We start from the raw sequence: 24,649 nt of genomic DNA, 5'->3' as shown, positions 1-24,649 counted from the left end.
ATCGATAAACTTACTGATCCTACCCCACATAGTCATCTATGTCATTTGTATAAATGACGAACAGTAGGGGGCCCAGCACGAATCCCTGTGGTATACCATTGGCCACTGGTCTCCAGTCACTAAAGCAGCCATCTGTTTCCTACCGCTAAGCCAATTATAATCCACCTTATCAGATCACCCTGTATCCCATGTGCATTTGCCTTCTTAATAAGTCTCCCATGTGGGACTTTGTCAAAGGCTTTGCTGAAATCCATGTAAACTACACCAACCGCACTACCCTCATCCACACACCTGGTTACATGCTCAAAAAATTCAATCAAATTTGTTAGGCATGACCTCCATGACAAAACCATGCTGACTATCCCTGATCAAACCTTGCCTCTCCAGATGGAGATCGATTCTCTCCTTCAGAATCTTCTTCAGTAGTTTCCCAACCACAGACGTGAGACTCACTGGTCTGTAGTTCCCTGGCTTGTCTCTACAACCTTTCGTAAATAATGGGACCACATTAGCTGTTCGCCAGTCCTCTGGCACCTCCCCGGTGGCCAGGAAGGAATTAAAAATTTGGGTCAGAGCCCCTGCAATTTCCTCCCTTGCCTCCCACAACAGCCTGGGACACAATTCATCCAGACCTGGAGATTTATCCATTTTGAAGCCCAATACCTTGTCACTCCCTAGGATAATTTTCTCTAGAGCCTCAGTCTCTCTCCCCAAGTTCCATAACTGCCTCCTCATTCTCATGGGTGAAGACGGATGTGAAATATTCATTTAACACCCTACCAATGTTCTCTGCCTCCACCCACAGATTTCCCCCTTAGTCCCGAATGGGCCCGACTCTTTCCCTGGTTATCCTCTTCCCATTGATATAGAACATGTTAGGATTTTCCCTACTTTTACCAGCCAGAGCGTTCTCATATCTCCTCTTTGCTCTCCCAATTGATTTCTTAAGCTCCATCCTGCATTTTCTGTACTCCACTAATGAAGACTTTACTGCCCTTATACTTGCTAAAAGCCTCTCTTTTCCTTCTCATTGTATCCTGAATGTCTCTGGTCATCCATGGTTCTCTGGGTTTGTTACACCTTCTTATTACCCCAGAGGAAACACTTTGGGCCTGTACCCTCCCCATTTCATCTTTGAACACCCCCACTGCTCTTCTGTCGATTTCCCCACAAGTAACTCACCCAGTCTATCTTGGCCAGATCCTGCCTAATTTTGTTAAAATCTATCCTCCCCCAATCCAAAACCTTTTTCTGCAACTTGTCTATTTCTTTGTCCATAACAAATTTGAATTGAATCATGTTGTGGTCGCTATCACCAAAATGCTCCCCCACCAACACATCAACCACCTGTCCGGCTTTCATTCCCCAGAATTAGGTCCAACACAGCTCCTTCCCTTGTTGGATCCTCTACATATTGAACTAAGAAGTTTTACTGTATACATTTTAAGAACTCTACTCCCTCTAAGCCCTTAATATGATGGTTATCCCAATTAATGTTGGGAAAGTTGAAATCACCTGATATAATTACCGTGGTGTTATTTTTACACCCTCTGCGAATTGCGCACGTTTTTGCTCTTCAATTTCCCGTTGACTATCTGGGGGTCTATAATAAACACCTAGCAATGTAGCTGTCCCTTTTTTATTCCTAAGCTTTAACAACAAAGCTTCATCTGATGTTCCTCCAAGATATCATCTCTCCTTACTGCAGTAACTGCCTCCTTAACTAATAATGCAACGCCTCCTCCTCTTTTACCCCCTCCTTTATCTCACCTGAAGATTCTATATCCTGGGATGTTGAGCTGCCAATCCTGCCCCTCACTCAATCACGTCTCTGTGATGGCTATTATATCATAATTGCATGTGTCAATCCTCACCCATAACTCATCCGTTTTACCTTTAATACTCCTGGCATTAAAGTAGAGGATCTCCAGCCTTGTCTTACTCCCTTGAAACTTACTACCACTGTATTCCTTCTGATCCGATTGCTTTTCTATGTTGTATATAGCAGCACGGTGGCACAGTGGTTAGCACTGCTGCCTCACAGCGTCAGGGACTGGGGTTCGATTCCCAGCTTGGGTCACTGTCTGTGTGGAGTCTGCACATTCTCCCCGTGCCTGGATGGGTTTCGGTTTCCTCCCACTGGTTGGGTGCATTAGAACATAGAACATTACAGCGCAGAACAGGCCCTTCGGCCCACGATGTTGCACCGACCAGTTAAAAAAAAAAACTGTGACCCTCCAACCTAAACCAATTTCTTTTCGTCCATGAACCTATCTACGGATCTCTTAAACGCCCCCAAACTAGGCGCATTTACTACTGATGCTGGCAGGGCATTCCAATCCCTCACCACCCTCTGGGTAAAGAACCTACCCCTGACATCGGTTCTATAACTACCCCCCCTCAATTTAAAGCCATGCCCCCTCGTGCTGGATTTCTCCATCAGAGGAAAAAGGCTATCACTATCCACCCTATCTAAACCTCTAATCATCTTATATGTTTCAATAAGATCCCCTCTTAGCCGCCGCCTTTCCAGCGAAAACAATCCCAAATCCCTCAGCCTCTCCTCATAGGATCTCCCCTCCATACCAGGCAACATCCTGGTAAACCTCCTCTGCACCCTCTCCAAAGCCTCCACATCCTTCCTGTAATGTGGGGACCAGAACTGCACACAGTACTCCAAGTGCGGCCGCACCAGAGTTGTGTACAGTTGCAACATAACGCTACGACTCCTAAATTCAATCCCCCTACCAATAAACGCCAAGACACCATATGCCTTCTTAACAACCTTATCTACTTGATTCCCAACTTTCAGGGATCTATGCACACATACACCTAGATCCCTCTGCTCCTCCACACTATTCAAAGTCCTCCCGTTAGCCCTATACTCAACACATCTGTTATTCCTACCAAAGTGAATTACCTCACACTTCTCCGCATTAAACTCCATCCGCCACCTCTCGGCCCAACTTTGCAACCTGTCTAAGTCTTCCTGCAAACTACGACACCCTTCCTCACTGTCTACCACACCACCGACTTTGGTGTCATCAGCAAATTTGCTAATCCACCCAACTATACCCTCATCCAGATCATTAATAAATATTACAAACAGCAGTGGCCCCAAAACAGATCCCTGAGGTACACCACTTGTAACCGCACTCCATGATGAATATTTACTATCAACCACCACCCTCTGTTTCCTATCCGCTAGCCAATTCCTGATCCAATTTCCTAGATCACCCCCAATCCCATACATCTGCATTTTCTGCAGAAGCCTACCATGGTGAACCTTATCAAACGCCTTACTAAAATCCATATATACCACGTCCACTGCCTTGCCCCCATCCACCTCCTTGGTCACTTTCTCAAAAAACTCAATAAGGTTAGTAAGGCACGACCTACCTGCCACAAAACCATGCTGACTATCACCTATCAATTCATTACTCTCCAAATAACTATAAATCCTATCCCTTATAATTTTTTCCAACATCTTGCCGACAACAGAAATGAGACTCACCGGTCTATAATTCCCGGGGAAGTCTCTGTTCCCCTTCTTAAACAATGGGACAACATTCGCTAACCTCCAATCTTCTGGTACTATACCAGAGGCCAACGACGACCTGAAGATCAGAGCCAGAGGCTCTGCAATCACTTCTCTTGCCTCCCAGAGAATCCTTGGATAAATCCCATCCGGACCAGGGGATTTATCTATTTTCAGACCCTCCAGAATATCCTGCACATCCTCCTTATCAACTGTAATACTGTCTATTCTACTCCCTTGCAACCCAGTGTCCTCCTCAGCTATATTCATGTCCCCTTGCGTGAACACCGAAGAGAAATATTGGTTCAATGCTTCACCAATCTCCTCCGGTTCCACACATAGCTTCCCTCTGCCATCTATAACTGGCCCTAAACTTGCCCTAACCAACCTTCTGTTCTTGACATACCTATAGAACGCCTTAGGATTCTCTTTAACCCTATCCGCCAAAGTCTTCTCATGTCCCCTTTTAGCCCTTCTAAGCTCGCTCTTCAACTCCCTCTTAGCCAATCTAAAGCTTTCTAGTGCACTACCCGAGTGCTCACGTCTCATCCGAACATAAGCCTCCTTTTTCTTTTTAACCAACAAAGAAACTTTTTTGGTGCACCACGGTTCCCTAGCCCTACCAATTCCTCCTTGCCCGACAGGGACATACCTATCACAGACTCGCAGTAGCTGCTCCTTGAAAAAACTCCACATGTCGGACGTTCCCAGTCCCTGTAATCTCCTAGTCCAACCTATGTTTCCTAATTCTCTCCTAATAGCCTCATAATTACCCTTCCCCCAGCTAAAACCACTGGCCCGAGGTTCATGCCTATCCCTTTCCATCACTAAGGTGAACGTAACCGAATTGTGGTCACTATCACCAAAATGCACACCAACTTCCAAGTCTAGCACCTGGTCTGGCTCATTTCCCAGCACCAGATCCAATATAGCCTCACCTCTAGTTGGCCTGTCTACATACTGAGTCAAAAAACCTTCCTGCACGCTTTGAACAAAAACTGACCCCTCTAACGAGCTAGAGCTATAACAATTCCAGTCAATATTAGTCAAGTTAAAATCCCCCATAACAATTGCCCTATTACTTTCACTCCGTGCTAAATTCTCTCTCAGTGTATCTGAACAGGCACCGGACTGTGGCGACTGGGGGATTTTCACAGTAACTTCATTGCAGTGTTAATGTAAGCCTACTTGTGACTAATAAATAAATACTGTGTCCCTATTCTGTTTACAGTCTGGGTCCCCTCCCCCTGCCAAACCAGTTTAAACTCTTCCCTACAGCACTAGCAAACCCGCCAGCAAGGATGTTAGTCCCGCTGTGGTTCAGATATAGACCATCCCGCTTGAACAGGTCCCACCTTCCCCAAAAATGGTCCCAGTGGTCCAAAGATGTGCGGGTTAGGTTGATTGGCCATGCTAAAATTGACCCTAGTATCAGGGGGATTAGCAGCATAAATATGTGGGGCTACGGTAGGGCGGCACGGTAGCGCAGTGGTTAGCACTGCTGCTTCACAGCTCCAGGGTCCCGGGTTCGATTCCCGGCTCGGGTCACTGTCTGTGTGGAGTTTGCACATTCTCCTCGTGTCTGCGTGGGTTTCCTCCGGGTGCTCCGGTTTCCTCCCACAGTCCAAAGATGTGCGGGTTAGGTTGATTGGCCAGGTTAAAAATTGCCCCTTAGAATCCTGAGATGCGTAGGTTAGAGGGATTGTGGTCGATGCAGACTCGATGGGCCGAATGGCCTCCTTCTGCACTGTAGGGTTTCTATCTATTCTATCTACGGGAATAGGGCCTGGCTGAGATTGTGGTCAGTACAGACTCGATGGGCTGAATGGCCTCAATCTGCACTGTAGGGATTCTATGAATCTAAAACCCTCCCTCGTGTGCTCACCAATTCCACAACCAGCTAATCACTTCAATTTTAATTTTCCAAAATTCTGTGGATTTGGGGAAAGTTCCATTCGATTGGAAGATTGCAAACTGAACTCCTTTATTCAAAAAGGGAGGGTGGTAGAAAATGGGAAAGTACAGAGCAGTTAGTCTAGCGTCTGTCAGAGGGAAAATGTTAGAAGCCATTATTAAAGGTGTTATCGCAGGGCACTAAATAAATGCAAGTAATCAGACAGAGTCAACATGGTTTTGTGAAAGGGAAATCATGTTTAAAAAATTCACACGTCTTATTCAAAGGTCAGTATTTTCGGAGACAAGTCAGTGTTTTTCCTTCATTATTCTGACACTCACATCCCATGAAAGAGTACAAGAAACTGACTCTGATCTCAGAGTCTGAACACTCAGCCGCAGAAAACTGGCCACCTGTTTAGCAGCTACTCCACACAATGGGGTGAATTTTCCGGTTCTGCCCACCACGGGAATCGTAGCGGGCGAGGGGCGGATCATGGAAATGGCTGTTCACATCAGGAGGGATTTTCCGGTTTTGGGATGAAAAGTCCTGCCCAATATGTCAGAAATATCATCAGGAAAGGCTCCATCCAGATTATACACTTCCAGACCTGGCAGGAAAGCAATGACTAACTCTCACTGAAATGTATGAAATTCTGATAGCGTTGACCCTGTCAAGCCCTGAGGGGCTGGAGAAGAAATGCCACCGTCCAGAATGAGGGGTCAATCATTTAGGAATGAGAAGAGGAGAATTCTTCACTCAGAGGGTTGCGAATGTTTGGAATTCTCTAACCCAGGAGAGCAGTGACTGACAAGTCACTGAGTATCTTCACCCACTCTAACCAGTCTGCTTCTGAACTTGCTGCACTTTGCTCTCTGAGGTCCAATCCTGACCTTGTGATCAAACCTGCTGATAGTGATGGTGCTGTCGTTATCTGGGGTACTGACCTTTCCCTCGCAGAGTCTGAGCGCCAACTCTTGAATGCTTCCTCCTATTTCCCCCGGACTATGACCCCAACCACTGAGCATCAAGCCATTGTTTCCAGGACTGTCACTGGACCTCATCTCCTCTGGAGATCTTCCTTCCACAGCTTCCAACTTCATAGTCTCCCAAACTCGCACAGTCCACTTCTGCCTCCTTCCCAAAATCCAAAATCAGGGCTGGTAGACCCATCGTGTCAGACCCTCCCTGCCCCATTGAACCCATTCCCTCCTACCTTGTCTCCATTCTCTCTCCTCTTATCCAGTCCCTTCCCACCTACATCCATGATTCCGCTGATGCCCTACAGTTTCCAGTTCCCTGGCCCTAACCGCCTTCTCTTTATCATGGATGTCCAATCCGTCTATAACTCCATTCCTCACCAGGATGTCGTGAGAGCTCTTTGTTTCTTCCTCAAACAGAGGCCTGAACAATTCCCATCCACCGCCACTCTCCTCTGTCTGTTTGAACCTGTTCTCTCACTCAATAATTTCTCCTTTAACTCGTCTGACTTCCTTCAAATAAAAGGTGTGGCTATGGGTACCTGCATGGACCCCAGTTGGAATCATAGAATCCCTACAGTGCAGAAGGAGGCTATTTGGTCCATCGAGTCTGCACCAACCACAATCCCACCCAGGCCCTATCCCCGTAACCCCATGCATTTACCCTAGCTCGTCCTCCTGACACTAAGGTGCAATTTATCATGGTCAGTCCACCTAGCCTGCGCATCTTTGGGCGTAAACTGGAACACCTGGAGGAAACCCGCGCAGACACGGGGAGAACGTGCAGACTCCACACAGACAGTGACCCAAGTCGGGAATCAAACCCAGGTCCCGTGAGGCAGCAGTGCTAACCGCTGTGCCACTCAGCCTAAAGGCAGGTATGTGGAACACTCCTTGTTCCAGTTGTACTCAGGCTCGCTCCCACATCTCTTTCCGTTACATCGATGATTGTATCGCTGCCGCTTCACGCTCTCTCCTGGACCTGGAAAAATTGATCAATTTTGCTTCCAATTTCCACCCCTCTTTCCCTAATACTACCCAGTAAGCAATCCCCTGATTCCCAAAAGGTTGGTATTTAGGGGCTTGGTCCATGTTCATTCAAAGTCACTCTGATCTCTGCGATTAACATTAGCTGCAAAGTGCCATTCTTCACTGGGCAGGGCTGGTCTCGTGTTATAACATATTGATTCCCATTTTAACAGGCCCATGGCCTGTCCAGACTAACAGGATATGGATGTCTCTTGTTTCACAAGGTTAGATTTTATCCAAGTGACAGTATGGGATTATTCATGAGCAGGAATACCCAGTGGTACTTGGATTCAAGGTCATTAATGAATAAAAGAAAGAAAAGAGAAAGACTGATGTTTCTACTGCTCCTTTCATAGCTTCAGGACGAAAGCACTCGAAAGTCAATAAAGCATTTTTGAAGTGTTTGTCACAGTCGTAATGTCGGAAGTACGGCAGCCAATTAGGACACAAGCTACCACAAACAGCAATGTGATAATGTTCAGATAATCCGCATGTTAGTGACATTGGCTCAGGGATAAATATTGGGCAGGACACTGGGGAAAACATCCCAAACTTAATTAAACAGTGGCTGTGGTATCTTTTATATTCACCTGAGAGATTGGACAGAGTGTTGGTCTAGCGTCTCATCTGAATGACACAATCCCAGCAGCCCCACTGCACTATTTCTCAAATCAACCAAATACCTGTCCTAGGGTTATGTCAAAAAAAGCTAATTTATTTCTTTGGGACTGCAAATATTCCAAGAACAGAAGAACATAAAAAATAATGCTCTTCCTCCCACAGACGTGATTCTGTTTACATACAGTTAAAGGTTCCTCTGGAAGGCCGCACACATCAATGTGTATTTAATTTATTTGCTCATTTTCGACTCTCTCTCCTGCAGCAAATACTATTCCGATTGGAGGGTTCCACAAGTGTTAGGTTCCTCCTGGCTCTGTCCAAGCTGTCAATCACTGTGCACAGAGCTGCAAATCTACACTTCCAGGAGAAAGTGGACAGAATCAATACTGAAAATCCTGGGACCGCACATAATTGAGAATGGAATTTGACTGAAAAAGCATTTAGATAGTTACATGGGTACGATGGGTATAGGGGGATATGGGCCAAATGCGGGCAATTGAGATTAGCTTAGGGGTTTCAAAAAAAAAGGGCGGCATGGACAAGTTGGGCCGAAGGGCCTGTTTCCATGCTGTAAACCTCTATGACTCTATGATCCCATCACTTACAGCAGTGACCCTGCATGTGTGCGAGCCTCAGCTGCGAATCACAAAAGACTATTCGACAATGTGGGCGTCACCAGCAAGCCTGATTGTGTATAGGTGCACATAAGTGACAATATCAAATACAGTAAAGGGTCTGCTGGGGTTGAAGAGCAGAGAAACCTGGCATGGAGACAGGCACACCGATAAGGTGTGGATTTTGTGCTGCTGGCTGGCATGCTGGTTTGCCATAACAATCCTGCCCTCAGCCATTTTGGGGAAGGCTGGATTGGGAGGGCGGCATTGTGGCACGGTGGTTAGCACTGCTGCCTCACAGCGCCAGGGACCTGGGTTCGATTCCCGCCTTGGGTCACTGTTTGTGCGGAGTTTGCATGTTCTCCCCGTGTCAGCATGGGTTTCCTCCGGGTGCTCTGGTTCCCTCCCACAGTCCAAAGATGTGCGAGTTAGGTTGATTGGCCATGCTAAATTGCCCCGTAGTGTCAGGGGGTTAATAGGGTAAATAAGTAGGGTGATGGGGATAGGGCCTGGGTGGGATTGTGGTTGGTGCAGAATCGATGGGCCAAATGGCCCCCTTCTGAACTGGAGGGATTCTATTCACTGTTGCCTCACAGTGGCAGGGACCTGGGTTCGATTCCAACCTTGGGTCACTGTCTGTGTGGAGTTTGCACATTCTCCCTACGCGTTGGTTTCCTCCAAGTGCTCCGGTTTCCTCCCACAGTCCAAAGATGTACACGTTAGGTGCATTGGCCATGTTAAATTGCCCCTTGGTGGCCTAAGATGTGTAGGTTAGAGGGATTAGTGGAGTAAATATGTGGATTTACGGGGATAGGGCCTGGGTAAGATTGTCTGTTGGAGTGTTGGTGCAGACACGATAGGCCTAATGGCCTCTTTCGCATTTTAGGGATTCTATGATTGTATTCTATGATTCTATGGGAGTGCAATGGCTACCTGTCTTGCAGTTCATTAAGGTTATTAACTGTCTAAGGTCCAGAACCAGAGGTTGACTGAGGATTTTCCAGTCAGCCTGTGGGCTCCTTGCAGCATCGGGAACACAGGAGCTGCTTGGAAGTGCCCTCCTTCTGGAAGATCAAGGGGCCATCTTTGCACGACCCTCCCCGGCCTACCTGGCCAAAGTTGGGGTTGTAAGAGAGCTGGAGTGTGGGGTGGGGGTTGCGTTCCTCTCCAGATTGCTGGCGCAGCAGCTTGCTATCTTTTAGTTCCAATCTGTTAATGGTGCTGAGGGGGTTCTCTCTCTCTCTCTGTCGCTCCCTGACCCGCAGGCTGCTCGCTGATCCTTCTGTGCTGGCCCTCTATTGGCCCTCCAGTTTCAAGAGCTCATCCTTAAATGGATGGCAAGCATGTCCTCTGGTCGACCAATGTTCGGTGACTGCTTCCGACATAGTGCGGGGTCTGTTTCCACATTTGGTCCCGAGGTTGAGAGACTGACCTGCAAGGCAAATTCCTGCTCAGTATCTGCAGAGGATTGATAAAACCCGGAACCCACCAATCTGAGAGGGTGATGGAATCAGATTGCAGAGGAACTTTCAAAAAGCAATTGGACATTTCCTCCACAAATTGGTGATGTTTCCTTATGATATGGGGGTGGCACGGTGACACAGTGGTTAGCACTGCTGCCTCAAAGTGCCAGGGACCCGGGTTCGATTCCAACTTTGGGTGGCTGTCTGTGTGGAGCTTACACACAGATTGTTGTTGGTGCAGGCTCGATGGGCCAAATGGCCTCCATCTGCACTGTGGGGATTTTATGATCCTATGATAACCAAGCTGAACTATTTGAAGGGGTTTCAGATGCAGCGCTCTGGAGAAAGAGTAGAAGAACCCAGTCTCAACTACCAAGCTCTTTCCAAATGGTGGGACAGGATGATGGGCAGAATGGTTTCCATCAGACTGTAAGATTCAATGATTCTCACATGGCTTGGACAAGAAACAGCGCTTGTACACAGAGGCCGCGATTCTCCTGGATGAATTCTAAGTGCTGCTGCCAGCGGGAAAATCAGTGCATTTCCCTTTGGTGCTGGCAGTGTTACTGGGGTGGGATTCAACCACCTTAAAACTCAAAAAATGCGCCCCCAGGTGAATCATGTCGGGCCAATCGCGCCAGGCGTGTGAGAGTCCCGAATCAGCAATCAGCTGCTCAGCTGACATTCTGTAACACTTCCTGCTTTTCCCTCTCTCAGAATAACTGAAGGAAGAATAACCCAGTCTCACATTAATGCAGGAAGCATTTCATGCTGGATCTTTTACGAGGCCAATCTGTTGGAGTTATAACTGCGGATTTATCTCTGACAGCATGGACCCAGAAAAAAAATCATTGCAGCCTGGAACTGAACTCCTCCCCAAGACTAATTAGATATTCCACGCAGTGTCCATTCAAAATAAATGACATCACTGATTCAACCCTATAGTTTTCCCCATGTAACTGCACCTCAATGGTTCTATCTTTCACACATACCCATGATAACAGAATGAGATGGAGTTCTGAAATTGTACCCAGTTCAGGAGCATCGGGTTGGCAGAGTCCACTAGGGTTTTGAGCTTGTATACAATAAAGCAGAGAGATATAGGTTAGCACATATAAAGCCTCACAAATTTCCAATTTCATCTCATCATTGGAAGGCACCCATTCCCCACACAGGGAGGGAGATTTACCCCAATTCCAGCCCTTGCATACCTCCTAGTGACCAACTACCCACCATCTCACTTGTCGATATTGAAAATGATGAGAAAACCATCATTAAAAGACTTGGATCCTTGCATAGCACCTCATCATGTCCTTGAGATGCCCCAGAGTGCTAATGAATTACACTGAGATATTACCAACAGTTCTTAAAAAGGTGGATATTGATGAGGAGAAACTGAAGGCATGTAGAAAGAGTCTGCTGCTTTAGTTAACATCTGGGACCTGACGTGTATTAAGTGTGGGGTTGTCAGAACTCTAAAACTCAATTTCAAGTCCAAGATAGCAACAACAGGAGTCAGACCTCTGAAACTTCTAAGAGCCAATGAAACAAAATGAGCCAATGTTCAAATGGACAAGATTCTGCATCCACACCTCATTTGTCATTGGTAAATTATTTTTCTGTCGTATTTAATTAATCTGAATGGTCCTTATGAGGCTCTCATTGGATGAAGTGAGGTGTTTGAAGCTTTCTGCCTCTTCTGCTGCCCTCTGCCCTCCCTCCTGTCCCCACTCCCTGGTTAAAATAATTTCCCCTCAACTCCCCTTTAATGCTTCAACCTATCACTTTAATTGCTGGTGACTCTCTGTTTTTAGAAATAGATTCTTCCACATCCACTTCGAAGGTTTTACAGAACACAGACAATAATGAAGAATTTTACCAGAAAGGTATCTGAAATTCCCATCCAAAAAGTGATTTCCACGTTTTCCAGGGCAACAAGAAGTCCAGCCACAAGAGCCCCATCCTGAGGGAGACCCCCCCAAGGTCAACCCCTTCCCCCCGCCCAAGCCCCCCAATTCCCAGGTTCCTTGGAGGATTCCCCCTCTGCAGCCTGGCAGCGGCAGATGAGTCCATAGTCACAGTTGGAAGGAATACTTATGTCCTTGCTCCTCCGCCTCAGATGTTTTGGCATCCGGTCGGTCAGGATCATGAGAGATGGACGCCTGTGGGACTTCCAGAAGGAATGGCAGGAGCACACCGGGAGGCTGGAGCACCTGTCCTTGAACCCAGTAATTTAAACGGAATTAGATTAGTTCTGATGAGATTCTTGTTCTTTCTGGGTGAGAGCCTGATCTTGCCAGACACAGTGGGTGGGGAAAACCGCAGCGGGCTTGATGCCTGGTGAGGACCCTGATCCTGTCCCCAGATTCCATCGGCCATCGGGAATCATGGCTGGGACCAGCTGCCCCAGAGAATTGTGCCCAGAATCTAAGAAAGATGATGGTGATGCTTTGGGGAATGTTTGAATAATGGAAAATGCTGGAATAGCTGTCACATCCCTGAGCACAGACGGACAGGGGTGAGAGGGTGAGAAACACCAGCCATTTGGTGGATTGATGATGTCACAGAGTGGCTCACAGAAAGGCCCGCAGTTAATGAACCAGCCTGTCTAGCTCAGAACTGACAATAGTGGAGTGAATCCATTGAGTCCCATCATTGTCGCTGAACTGACTGGGGATAATTCAGTCCCTCTGCATCGTGCCTAAATTATTTCTAGCAATGGTGAACAGGACAACAGGAGCTCCAGAGGGTCAAAACACTTGTTACATTTCATAATCCTTTTCTTGAAGACATTGGGCGGAATTTTCCTGTTCCGCCTGCCATGGGAATCGTAGCGGGCGGGACACGGACCATGCAAAGGGCTGTTGACCTCAGGTGGGATTTTCCAGTCTTGGGGAGAGCGTGGTTGGAAAATCCCACCCATCATTTAGTCCAACCTGATCATCCCTTTGCAATTCCATGTTTACTAGCGCTGATTAGTATCTCATTGACTGCAAAGGGCTTTGGAACATCCTAAGGTCATGAAAGGCGCTATATCAATCTAAGTCTTTCTTGTGGTCATAATATTATCCAGTTTCAGATATATTAACTCTAAGCACAAACAAATCATCTAATTTTGGAGCAGCGAATTGTACCCTTTTTCTTATTGGGAAGAACCTTGTGTGGGAGCTGAGATACAGGTAAATTGTACAGTACCAGACTGGGAGTGAACAGCACTGCTTTACCTGGTGTATGTGGTATGTCAGCACTAAAGCTGACAATGAGACCCAGATGAACTTGAAGGGAGTGGATCAGACTGAAAGGTTTTCTTTTACATGGAACAATGTACAAGCAGAGAAGCCAACACCGAAACAGGAGCTGTACAATGCTAAACGGGAGTGAATAGTTTCCTTTGCCTCTTGTGTGCTGTGTTTGAATCAAAGCTGACACAAACAAATCAAACACAGATAGGAATGAATTGTTCCTTTTTTATTCTCTGTTTACTGTATGTGAACAGGGTTTGACAGTGGAGCACCAACAAGCTGCACAGCATCAGGGTGGAATGAATTGTTCTATTTAACTTGTGTATACCCTGGCACACACAAATGAGCTGTATTGTACTGAATGGGATGAATGATTTCTTGCACCTGGTGTATAATGAAAATCTCACAGCAAATCTTTTTTTTTTATTTCTTAAACATCCTCTGATTCTACTGTTGACCAGAAAAGAACAAATGTGTTAATTGGAGCTTGCTCTGAATGCCAAAAAGCTAATTAGCAGACGACTGTGTTCCTGGTGATTTGATCCTATTCATCAATGGCCCCCAATGAGAAATAGTGCAGCAAATTGATTTCGAAAATGCAAAACAGAAAAGCCTTTGGTTTCAAAGGGGGCATTACTTCAAATGACTGCACGGTGCTGCGAATGAACCTGAAATGTTGGAGAACAGGCGGGGTGGCGATGCCCAACATTAGGGTTTGTTTTTCTAAGTACTGTCAGGTCAATGATGCTATGCGGAATTGAGGGGGAGGGACAGATCACCAAGCCTGGCTCACACCTCCGTGTGGCCAATTCTCGGAGAGGTTAAAAAAAACATTGCCTTACTCAATGGCAACAGGGACCACAGATTAGTCGCAGAAGATTAAACACCAATTTTGCTCCCCTAAGGGAGGCTCCATGCTGGGAAAGGCAGAGAGTGAAGCTCTCTGTAGACTGCTGGAGTATTCCTAGATTACAAGGGGAAATACATCTGAAACAAAACTCTAAACGGGTGGTCTTCTACCCTCCACGGAGTTTGAGGAAACTGAATATTGAGTGGGGTTTATGATGGGCAGCCGATGTGAGACCACCGGTTTTGTTAAACCACTCAAGAAAGAGTTCTGTCCCTGTGTCTGTAATGCCTTGTTTATGAGTCAAAGGAAACTGCTTCAGTGTGAAGGCAGCCCCAGCTCTGCAACGAAGCACAGCATCATTGTCGAATATCCTTACATTGCAAAGTTAATTCTCAGGCCCAGGGCCGGTGCTGGTCAATTCTAGCCCGGTTTATAAGCCACCAACAGATCTTGTCTCGATGTAGTTATCCACATTGGACAACTCGAGCAATTATTATACGTGTCACACGTCATGCATGGAAAGACCACAGTTGCGATTTTCCTAAACCATTGCGCTAATGTTTTAGCACAGCGGGCCAGGAGAATCCCGCGGCAGGCGATTCGCGGGGTTTGCGCGAGCGTGTGCACCCCACTTGCGTCTCCCAGTGCCGGATTTCAGGCTGCACTGCTCTGCTCTGGACATTGGCGGGGAGACTCACAGACACATTTACGTGGTCATTTCAATTTCATTTGCATGTGATTAGTGGGCCCAGGACTGAATTCTGCAGGCCCGCTAGTGTCTCCCACCCAGTCGGAGTATTTCACTCCAGCGGGGGTTACACTAGCTCCCCACTTTCGGGGAAGATCCGGGCAGGCCGGGAGAGGGGGATTTTGGGGCTGGGCCCGGGAATGGTGGGGGGTGGGGGCAATCAGGCCGTGGGGGCTCGGAGAGCTGGCATTGCGGGTGTTGTGGGGCTGGCAGTGCGGGTCACTGCGTATGTGCTGATCTCGGACACTGACAGATCGAAGCGTGCGCAGTGGCCCGCTCAGCACGCTGATTCCAGCCTCTCCAGTGGGGATAGGCCCTGCCCCCTGAAATTTAATGATATTCGTGCTGGTGGCTTCTGCAGTGCACAGAGTGTGGGAGATTCTAGTCTGAACTCCCACTGAGAAAAATCAGCATGAATTCAGTTTTCACACAAATTCGACACTTAGAATTTTTTTGGAAGAATTCCGCCCCACGTCTGCATCATCAGGGATAGTGCATTGCTGCACAGACTTGTACAGCCAGGGACAGCACTGGTGCAACTGCTATAGAGTATAACAGCAGCCTCTAACCTGCCAGAACCTTGCTAATCCACAGCCCTCTGTAACTGGCGCTGGTGATTCCTCTTCTCTCCTACTTTTCACATAAATGAAATGAGACAACCTCTGCTGGCTACTTCAAATTACACAGAATTCACAGCACAGAAACAGACTGTTTGTTTCAGCTGATCTGTGTGAGAGATGATGCTCCACACGAGCCTCCTCCCACGTACACTATCCAACATTCACACCACACCAGTGCCAGGCAATGGCCACCTCCAGCAAGAGCAAATCTCAAACAGGTAGACTGCTTTGGATGCTGTTGAGGGGGATAGCCTGTCGGGGAAGATACCAGCAGCAGCCAGGCCTGTGGAACCACAACTGGTTCTGCTGTAGAGCAGGGTCGGGCTAAGTCCAAGTGAGTGATAGCAGTCGGAGACTCGATAGTCAGAGGCACAGACAGGCATTTCTGTGGCCGCAAACAAGACTCTAGGATGGTGTGTTGCCTCCTTGGTGCCAGGGTCCTGGATGTTTTGGAGCGGGCACAGGGCATCCTGAAACAGGAGGATAAACAGACAGATGTCATTGTCCACATTGGTACGAATGACATAGGCAGGAAGAGGGAAGAGGTTCTGCAAAGACAATTCAGGGAGTTAGGTCGGGAGTTAAAAAGCACTACCTCTAGGGTAGTAATCTCAGGATTACTCCCTGTGCCACATGCTAGTGAGGCTTGGAATAGGAAGATAGGACAACTGAACACATGGCTAAAGAGCTAGTGAAGAAGGGAGGGCTTAAGATATATGGATCACTGGGATGTCATCTGGGAAAGGTGGGACCTGTACAAGGACGATTTGCACCTGAATCTCCCACTGTTAATATCTGGAGGTTACCACTGACCAGAAATTGAACTGGACCAGCCATATAAATACTGTGGCTACAAGGCTGGGAACTCTGCAGTGAGTCACTCACCCCCTGACACCCCAGAGGCTACCCAAAGTCAGGAGTGAGATGGAATATTCTCCACTTGCCTGGATGAGTGTAGCTCCAACAGCATTCAACAGCTCCTTCCCTGCTGCCATCAGATTTTTTAAAGGATCATCCTTATATTAAGCTGATCTTTCTGTACATCTTAACTATGACTGTAACACTATATTCAACACCCTCTCCTTTCCTTCTCTCCTATGTACCCTATGAACAGTATGCTTTGTATAGCGCGCAAAAAGCAAGACTTTTCACTGTATACTAATACATGTGACAATAATAAATCAAATCAAATTAAATCAAAGAAGCTCATACCATCCAGAACCAAGCAGCTCGTTTGATTGGCACCCCAACTACCTTGAACATCCAGTCCCTCCACTACTAACCCACAGTAGCAGTTGTGTGTACCATCTATAAGATGCACTGCAGCGACTCACCAAGGCCCCTTCAAATCCACTTTCCAAACTCTACTATCTAGAAGGACAAGGGCAGTAGACGCATTGGGAAACCACCATCTGCAAGTACCCCTCCAAGTTACTCACCATCCTGACTTGGAACTACATTGCCATTCCTTCACTGTCATCGGGTTAAAATCCTGGAACTCCCTCCCTAACAGCACTGTGGATGTACCTGCAGTACATGAACTGCAGCAGTTCAAGAAGAAAACTCACCAGCACCTTCTCAAGGGCAAATAGGGACGGGTAATAAATGATGGTCTGGCCTATGACCTGCCCAGATCCCACAAACAAATAAAAACAACTATTAACAGAAACTCTGTTCTTTTCATCCTCATGTGTTAATCCAGTTTCCCCCTTGAAAGCATCTATGCTATCTGTCTCAACTACTCCCTGTGGGAGTGAGTTCACATTCTCTCTGGGTTCCGACCTTTCTCCTGAATTCCCAATTGGATTTATTGACTATCTTATATTGATGGCTCCGAGTTCTGGTCTCGCGTGGAAGGGGAAACATCTTCTTTATGTCTATCCCAAAAAACCCTTCCAAACTCTTAAGGACATCCATCAAATGACTTTGCTCAACATTAACAAAAGAGGATTGCTGCAGATGCTGGAACTGCTAACAAGACCCACACGGAAAGGGATGGGGATGCGGGTGAGAGGGAAGGGAAATACCCAGGAGTAGGCAGGAGTTGGGAGAGAAATTGTAAGAAGAGAATGAAGATGCACTGAAGGGTAAAGAGTTCCAGAAGGCTTTTCAAAGCTGTAGAGGGGCACATCAAGAGCTGGATTTTAGGGAAGGAGTACCAGATTCCAGGGGAAAATGAAGTAAGGGGAGGAATACTTTTTTGAGACATCACAGTTAGAAACAAATTAAAATTAAAAATAGTTTTTCATTTGTAAAGTATTAAAACCAAAAAGACAATGATGTGCCAGTCAGCACGCGACTTACCTGAGTGAGCACAACACCGCGCCCTTCTGCAAGGACTCCAATGTGTCACGCACCAGTACACAGCCTTCCTGCCCCAAGCAGTTTCCTGAAAGAGACAGTGAATTGAAAGGTCTATTTTCGCTCACTGTCTACATGCGTGGCCCCTTTTCCCTTCTGAGGAGAGTGGTCTTGACCCTGGGTTCACAGGCTTGTGCTGGTATTTGTAATGCAGAGTTCCCCAGCTAGGGAATCGAGCCTAATTCCAGAGTTCTAATTCCCTGGTCGGAATTCTCCAGCTGTTCACGCCCCGTCGCCACTGCCAGTGAGAATGGAGAATGTGGCGCTCAGCCAAATCTCCGTGCCCTGTAGCGGGACCGGAGAATCCCAGCTGTGGATGAGGTCGGAGAATCTGGCCCACTGTGAGGTGTGACAGTCACTCAGCCCGAAGCCCATGTGCATTGCTCAATAACCATTTCTGTATTTCAGTAACGCTCTGCTCACCGCAGTCTGATTTAGTTATAAGCTGCAATAGGTTTGTTACTATTCCTGTTACAAGCCAAAGAGCCATTTCATATTAATAGATGCGATCAGTCCATTGTGCGCACTCTGGGTCTAGTGTGATACTCTACGCACCAATTCATTTCTAAATGGACTGTGTGTATCCTGGTCTCTTACAGTTTACATTGAAAAATCTTGTGTTATCTCTGAAATCTTTCGACTGTACTTCATACATCATGTTTGTCAGTTTGAACAATGGTGCCTCCAGCAGGGAACATCCTTATAAATTACTCATCACTAGGTTCTCCCAAAGTGACTGTTAAACAACCAATCATTGGCAAGGTTTATCTTCAGGGAGAAGGGAGATGGAGGTAGCTTGGGAAGATGAGTTCACAGACTGTTTTTGGGCCAATTCCTGAGAGCAGCATATTCTAGTCCCTACCAGAAAGCAGGATATTTTGGACCTGGTAATGTGCTTTGATTTTCTCTCAAGGGGGAAAATGGTGACAAGCATGTGTATAAGACAAGTGTCTTAAACTTAAAAATAACAGAATTTATAAGCGTATGAGGACGGATTTGTTTAAAGTTAACTGGGGAAATTGGTTAAAAGGTAGGATAGTAGAAAACTAGCGTCAAAAATTTAAGGAGCAAAGTATTTAAAAAGGAAAAGAGTAACTGAGCATTGATCCCTTAGAGGGTGAGGCTGGAGAATTAATAATGGGAAACAAGGAAATGGTGGAAAAGGGATTTGGGGCAGAATTTTCCAAAAAATGGCAAAGTGTTGTTTTTGGGGTGAAAATCGGTGCGATCCACGCCAGCCCTGGTAGCGTGATTTGGACTGCAATTTACAAGCACTTAGAATTTTTTCCCCCCATGTGAAAAATGCCGCACCTGAAGTGAAAAGTGTCTGATTCACCCGCCTGGGAGTTTCCGGAAATTTCACTGAAGAGGGCACAGCATTGAAACTGCTGCATAACACCTGCTTTCACTCACACCAGGAGGATGGCAGCGAGGAAACCAACACCTCGATTCATAGAGGGGGCCCTCACCCATATGCTGGATGCTGTGGAGGAAAGGAGGGCTAAAAATATACCCTCGAATTGGCAGGAGACCCTCCAACAAGGTGAATAATCCTGCCAGCAGTGGCAGCAGTGGTCAGTGCCAGCACTCTGACCAAGAGGAGAGGGGTGCAAGACGCTGAGTGAGCTACTCCGCCCTGCCAGGGTAAGTGTTCCCTGTCTCCTCTCTGCACTCCACCTTGCCATCACCTCAGAATGTCACCTCAATCCCACAAGTTGCCACCTCGCAGTGCTCCAGATCCCGACCCCCCCACAGGTTCCCTCACACTCCCGGCACTCCTCTTCAGAACCCGTCACCGTTTATGTGCAGTGCCCACACATGCCAGGTATCAGCAACATCTGACCCGCCAGGCAGCCAGCTCACACCATCCCCATTTGTGTTCCTGCATGAGGCGCTTGCCCACAACCATCGCGAGTGAACAAAGATGGGCAGCGGGATGCCCGAGCTGAGGATCCTGACTCCATTCGAGGAGAGAGCCCGGAGCTCACCGGGGAGGGGTTGGAGTGGGCCTGTGCTTAGAGCCGGGTGGGCCTATTGAGAAACGTAAGGGACTACTGCACCGTCATTCAGATGGCCAGTATCAAGTGAGTTGTGTGCTCCCCACGAGTGTCCCCTGACAGCTGCCCTCCTCTAATACCCCCCTACGCCCTCCAAACACCTGAACATTCCCAGACACCCAGACTCCCCCCACTCCGAGAGTTGGCCAGTGGGCTGTGTCCCCTCGGACTCCCTGTTGCTCAGTGAAGACAGTGGTGCTCACATCCTTCCTCCCTGTCGGAGGCCATGGCGCCTGGTGTCGGTTTATAGAAAGCAATAGCAATCCGCACGCACGTGACGTGTGTGGGAGGATTTGATGGGGGCTGAAGATGCGACGCTCACCATGCTGAGTACATGGTAATGGATTCAAATTCATGCAAATCAGGTTCATGCCAGGGGCGCGATCCCGATTTGTCACCGAGGATGGCCCGGGAAAATCACCATGGGAAATCTTGCTGGTGAAAATTCCGGTTTTGGCTTCTCACAAGATTTAGCGGCCATGACAGGATTTGCGCGTGGAGTTTATGCTGAATCCCGCCCTTTGTGTCTGTCTGCACAGCGAAAAACATCAAAAATCGACAACGAATACTGAAAATAAAGAGGTTCAAAGGAGGGAAGGAAATGAACCAATCACAACCACTCGCTAACAGTGTGGTGACCCACTGTAATTACATGTGTATGCCTGGACACACCCACGCTGCACCTGCCCCGAGACTCCTCCCTTTCCACCTGAGACTCCTCCCTTTCCACCTGAGCGAGGTATAAAGGTGATGGTTCCTCCTCCTCGCCTCAGTCTGGGCCAGGTTAGCTACAAGGGTGTGCTCCAGTTCTTTGCGAATAAAAGCCTGTTATTTCACTCACTTGCTGGAGTCCTCGTATCGTAATTGATAGTGCATCAAACAGGTACCGAGAAAACTCACAGAATTGAAGGTTAATGAATCCCCTGGAGCAGTTAGCGCTCGTTGTGGCTGCGGAGATTGTAGCTGTATTGGCTGTAATCTCCCAAAATTCCCTCAATTCTGCAAAAGGTCTCAGTGGATTGGAAAATCACTGACCTTTATTCGAGAAAGGAGGAAAACAGGAAACAAGATACTGGGCGGGATCTTACAGCCTTGCTCGTCCCGAAACTGTAAAATCCCACCTGATGTCAACGGACCCTTCCATGGTCCGCCCCTTGGGAGTGGGGTGGGGAGAGGGGATAGGGAGAGGGGATGGGGGCAGAGCAGGGTGAGGGGGTTGGGGGAGGAGCGGGAGTAGGGAGACGGGGTGGGGAGGTGAAGCGGGGAGAGGGGGTGGGGAGAGAGGGTGGGGGGGTGAAGTGGGGAGAGGGGGTGGGGAGAGGGGTGGGGACTGAAGTGGGGGCGAGGCTGAAACATTGACCACATGATTCTGTAATGCCTCAAGTCATATGTACTTATCTCTATCTGTGCTAACAATTCATTCCTTATTTATAAATACTGTGTGCATCCAGATACAGGGCCTCAAATTCTGTTTATAATAAAGTCTTTAGCAATCTCCAGCCTTATCTGCTGGTGCACTTAGTGATTGTCTGTCCTGTCCCTTCCTGTCACACACTGATTCTCATTCCCCAAATTGCTGCCCTACCCTATTAGTTTGTTGTTTCTCTTTACTGTATCTCCTTTCACATGATCCCTTCCCTCCAATATATAATTTAAGGCCCTCGCTATCAGCCTGGCTGGATGATTTGCCAAAACACCGATCCCAGCACGGTTCAGGTGTAAACATTCCCAATGGTACAGCTCCCACTTTGCCCAGTGCTGATGCCAGTGCCCTACGAATCAAAACCCATTTCCCTCACACCAGTCTTCGAGTCACACATTCTATTCCTATTCACCCTTTTGTGGTTAATGTAGTTAATGCTCCCACATTCTACAATTGCAACACATCATCTGCCCTGGCATCCTTAATGGGTTCCCATCAATTAATGATTTAATTACATTATTAATTTTCCTTTTTCTATATATTTTATTTAGTGCTCTCTTTACAGCGCTTACTGCACTCATTTAAACCCCAGCAATATTATGGACATTTACCACTGAAAATAAAATAACAGCCAGTCTAACCTCGGTGGTGGCGAAGTTACTGAAAAGAATTCTGGGGGACAGAATATATCTGCGTTTGGATGCACTGGGATTAATCAGGATGAGTCAGGAATTGTTAAGGGAAGGTTGCATTTGACAAATGTAATCAAATTCTTTGAGGAGGTATCCAGGAATGTTGATGAGGGTAATGTATTGATGTGATCAATATGGATCTTTAGCAATGTTTTTGATAAGGTTCCTCATGGCAAACTGGTCAAGAAAGTAAAGGCCCATGGGATCCAAGGTAAAGTGGCACGTTGGAGCCAAAATTGGCTGAGAGGCAGGAAGCAGAGGGTGATGGTCGAGGGATGTTTCTGTGACTGGGATTCTGTTTCCATTAAGGTTCCATAGGGCTCAGTGCTGGGGCCTTTGCTATTTATAATGTAGATTAATGATTTGAGCTTATGTGTAGGTGGGCATAATCAGGAAGTTTGTGGATGACATGAAAATTGGTAAGGTGGTAAACAGTGAGGAGGATAGCCGGAGTCTGCATAAAAGCAAATTACTGCAGATGCTGGAATCTGAAATCAAAAGAGAAAATGCTGGAAAATCTCAGCAGGTCTGGCAGCATCTTTAAGGAGAGGAAAGAGCCGACGTTTCGAGTACAGATGACCCTTTGTCAAAGCATCCTTACAGGTGCTGCCAGACTTGCTGAGATTTTCCAGCATTTTCTCTCTTAGCCGGACTCTGCAGCAAGATATCAGTAGACTGGTCCATTGGGCAGAGCTGTGAGGTAACGTGCTTGGGGAGGGGCTAACAAGGCAAAGGATTGCACTATAATTGGTACGACCCAGGAAAGTACTGAAGATCAGTGTGTCCTGAAGATTGTAGGACAGGTAGATAAGTTAAGAAGCCATACAAGAGACTTGCCTTTATTAGCCAAGGCATAGGCAGGAAGGTCATGCTGGTGCTTCCGCATATACAAAATAATAGAGAGGACAAGTAACAGGATGGACAGGGGGAAAGAGGATAAAGACATGGAGACACAGTAAAGTGGTGCACACCCTCATGTATTAGAGGCAGTGCTACATAGTCTATGGAAAACCTTATTGGGGTAAGTCAGACATTATGTTTAAAGTTTATTTATTAGTGTCACAAGTAGGCTTACATTAACACTGCAATGAAGTTACTGAGAAAACCCCCTAGTGCCACACTCCGGCACCTGTTCGGGTACACTGAAGGAGAATTTTGCATGGCCGATGCACCTAACCAGCATGTCTTTCTGACTGTGGAAGGAAAGCAGAGCACCCGGAGGAAACCCACACAGACATGGGGAGAACGTGCAAACTCCACACAGACAGTGACCCAAGCCGGGAATTGAACCCTGGTCCCTGGCGCTATGAGGCAGCAGTGCTAACCACTGTGCCACCGTGCCACCCAAGATTATGGAAGCTGTATATCTGAGACAAGGGCCCCATATTTTTCTGGAATGCATCTCATTTGGATCGGAATACACAGGAATTCAATTGGAATACATTCCATCATAATTTTATACCAATTCTGAACAGAAGGAGATTAGGATATTGCACAGTCTTTTCTCATTGGCATCAATTATCTTTTGTTTGGGAGCCCCAGAAACAAGTACCAAGGATCAAACTCTGGGACCGTATCATAAGGAGATATTCACTTCTCAACGGGACTGAGGCAGCACACCTGCTTCGAATGAATGGCTGCACAGACCAATCAGAGGATCTATTAGCAGGTCTTTAAATTCCTTATAACATTCACACCCAAAACCATCAGGCCCCAGAACCTTACCAGACTGAAGATCCTTCAAGGCTGAGACAATTTCCCCCTTAAAAATGAGGGCATTTAGAGTTGACCTTTGGTCTTTAGAAATTGTTGGGATTTTAAAGGAAGAAATAGAACGCTCCGTATGTACTAGTGCATCTCCAGATGGATCTGGTTAATATAAATCGGCAGAGAAGATTTAAATGCCTTATTAATATCTTCCGTCTTGATCGTCCCATTACCTGTGGAATCTAACACAGAGTAAGTGGCTCTAGAGTTTGCCTTCTTAGTAAGGAGAGCCAAATATCTACTCGGTTTATTTCCAAACTCATATAGTTTTTATTTAGCAAATTTTATCCTCCTTTCAGCACATTGACTCAGCGAGGAGTCCAATGCCATTCAGATTGCACTTATTTCTTTCAGCATTGAGTGGCTAAGACTCTTACCACACTCCCCCTCTTACTCCCCCATACTCCCTCTCTCACTCCCTCATACTCCCTCTCTTACTCCCTCATACTCCCCCTCTTACTCCCTCATACTCCCTCTCTTACTCCCTCATACTCCCTCTCATACTCCCTCATACTCCCTCTCTCACTCCCTCATACTCCCTCTCTTACTCCCTCATACTCCCTCTCTCACTCCCTCATACTCCCTCTCTTACTCCCCCATACTCCCTCTCTTACTCCCTCATACTCCCCCTCTTACTCCCCCATACTCCCTCTCTTACTCCCCCATACTCTCTCTCTCACTCCCTCATACTCCCCCTCTTACTCCCTCATACTCCCTCTCATACTCCCTCATACTCCCTCTCTCACTCCC

General features: G+C 47.1%; 1 protein-coding gene across 1 annotated transcript in view; it reads right to left on the bottom strand.

The window, feature by feature from the left end:
* LOC144502068 (ran GTPase-activating protein 1-like) overlaps positions 1 to 24,649 on the bottom strand; it is a 590,984-nt gene that overhangs the window by 29,589 nt on the left and 536,746 nt on the right. Inside the window, exon 9 of the mRNA XM_078226075.1 lies at positions 17,904 to 17,988. Coding sequence (XP_078082201.1) covers positions 17,904 to 17,988 — 85 coding nt within the window. The remainder of the gene's footprint in view (positions 1 to 17,903; positions 17,989 to 24,649) is intronic.

Source organism: Mustelus asterias, chromosome 12 (assembly GCF_964213995.1).
Source record: "Mustelus asterias chromosome 12, sMusAst1.hap1.1, whole genome shotgun sequence".
Classification (NCBI taxonomy): Eukaryota; Metazoa; Chordata; class Chondrichthyes; order Carcharhiniformes; family Triakidae; genus Mustelus; species Mustelus asterias.
This window is presented reverse-complemented; position numbering and strand designations above follow the sequence as displayed.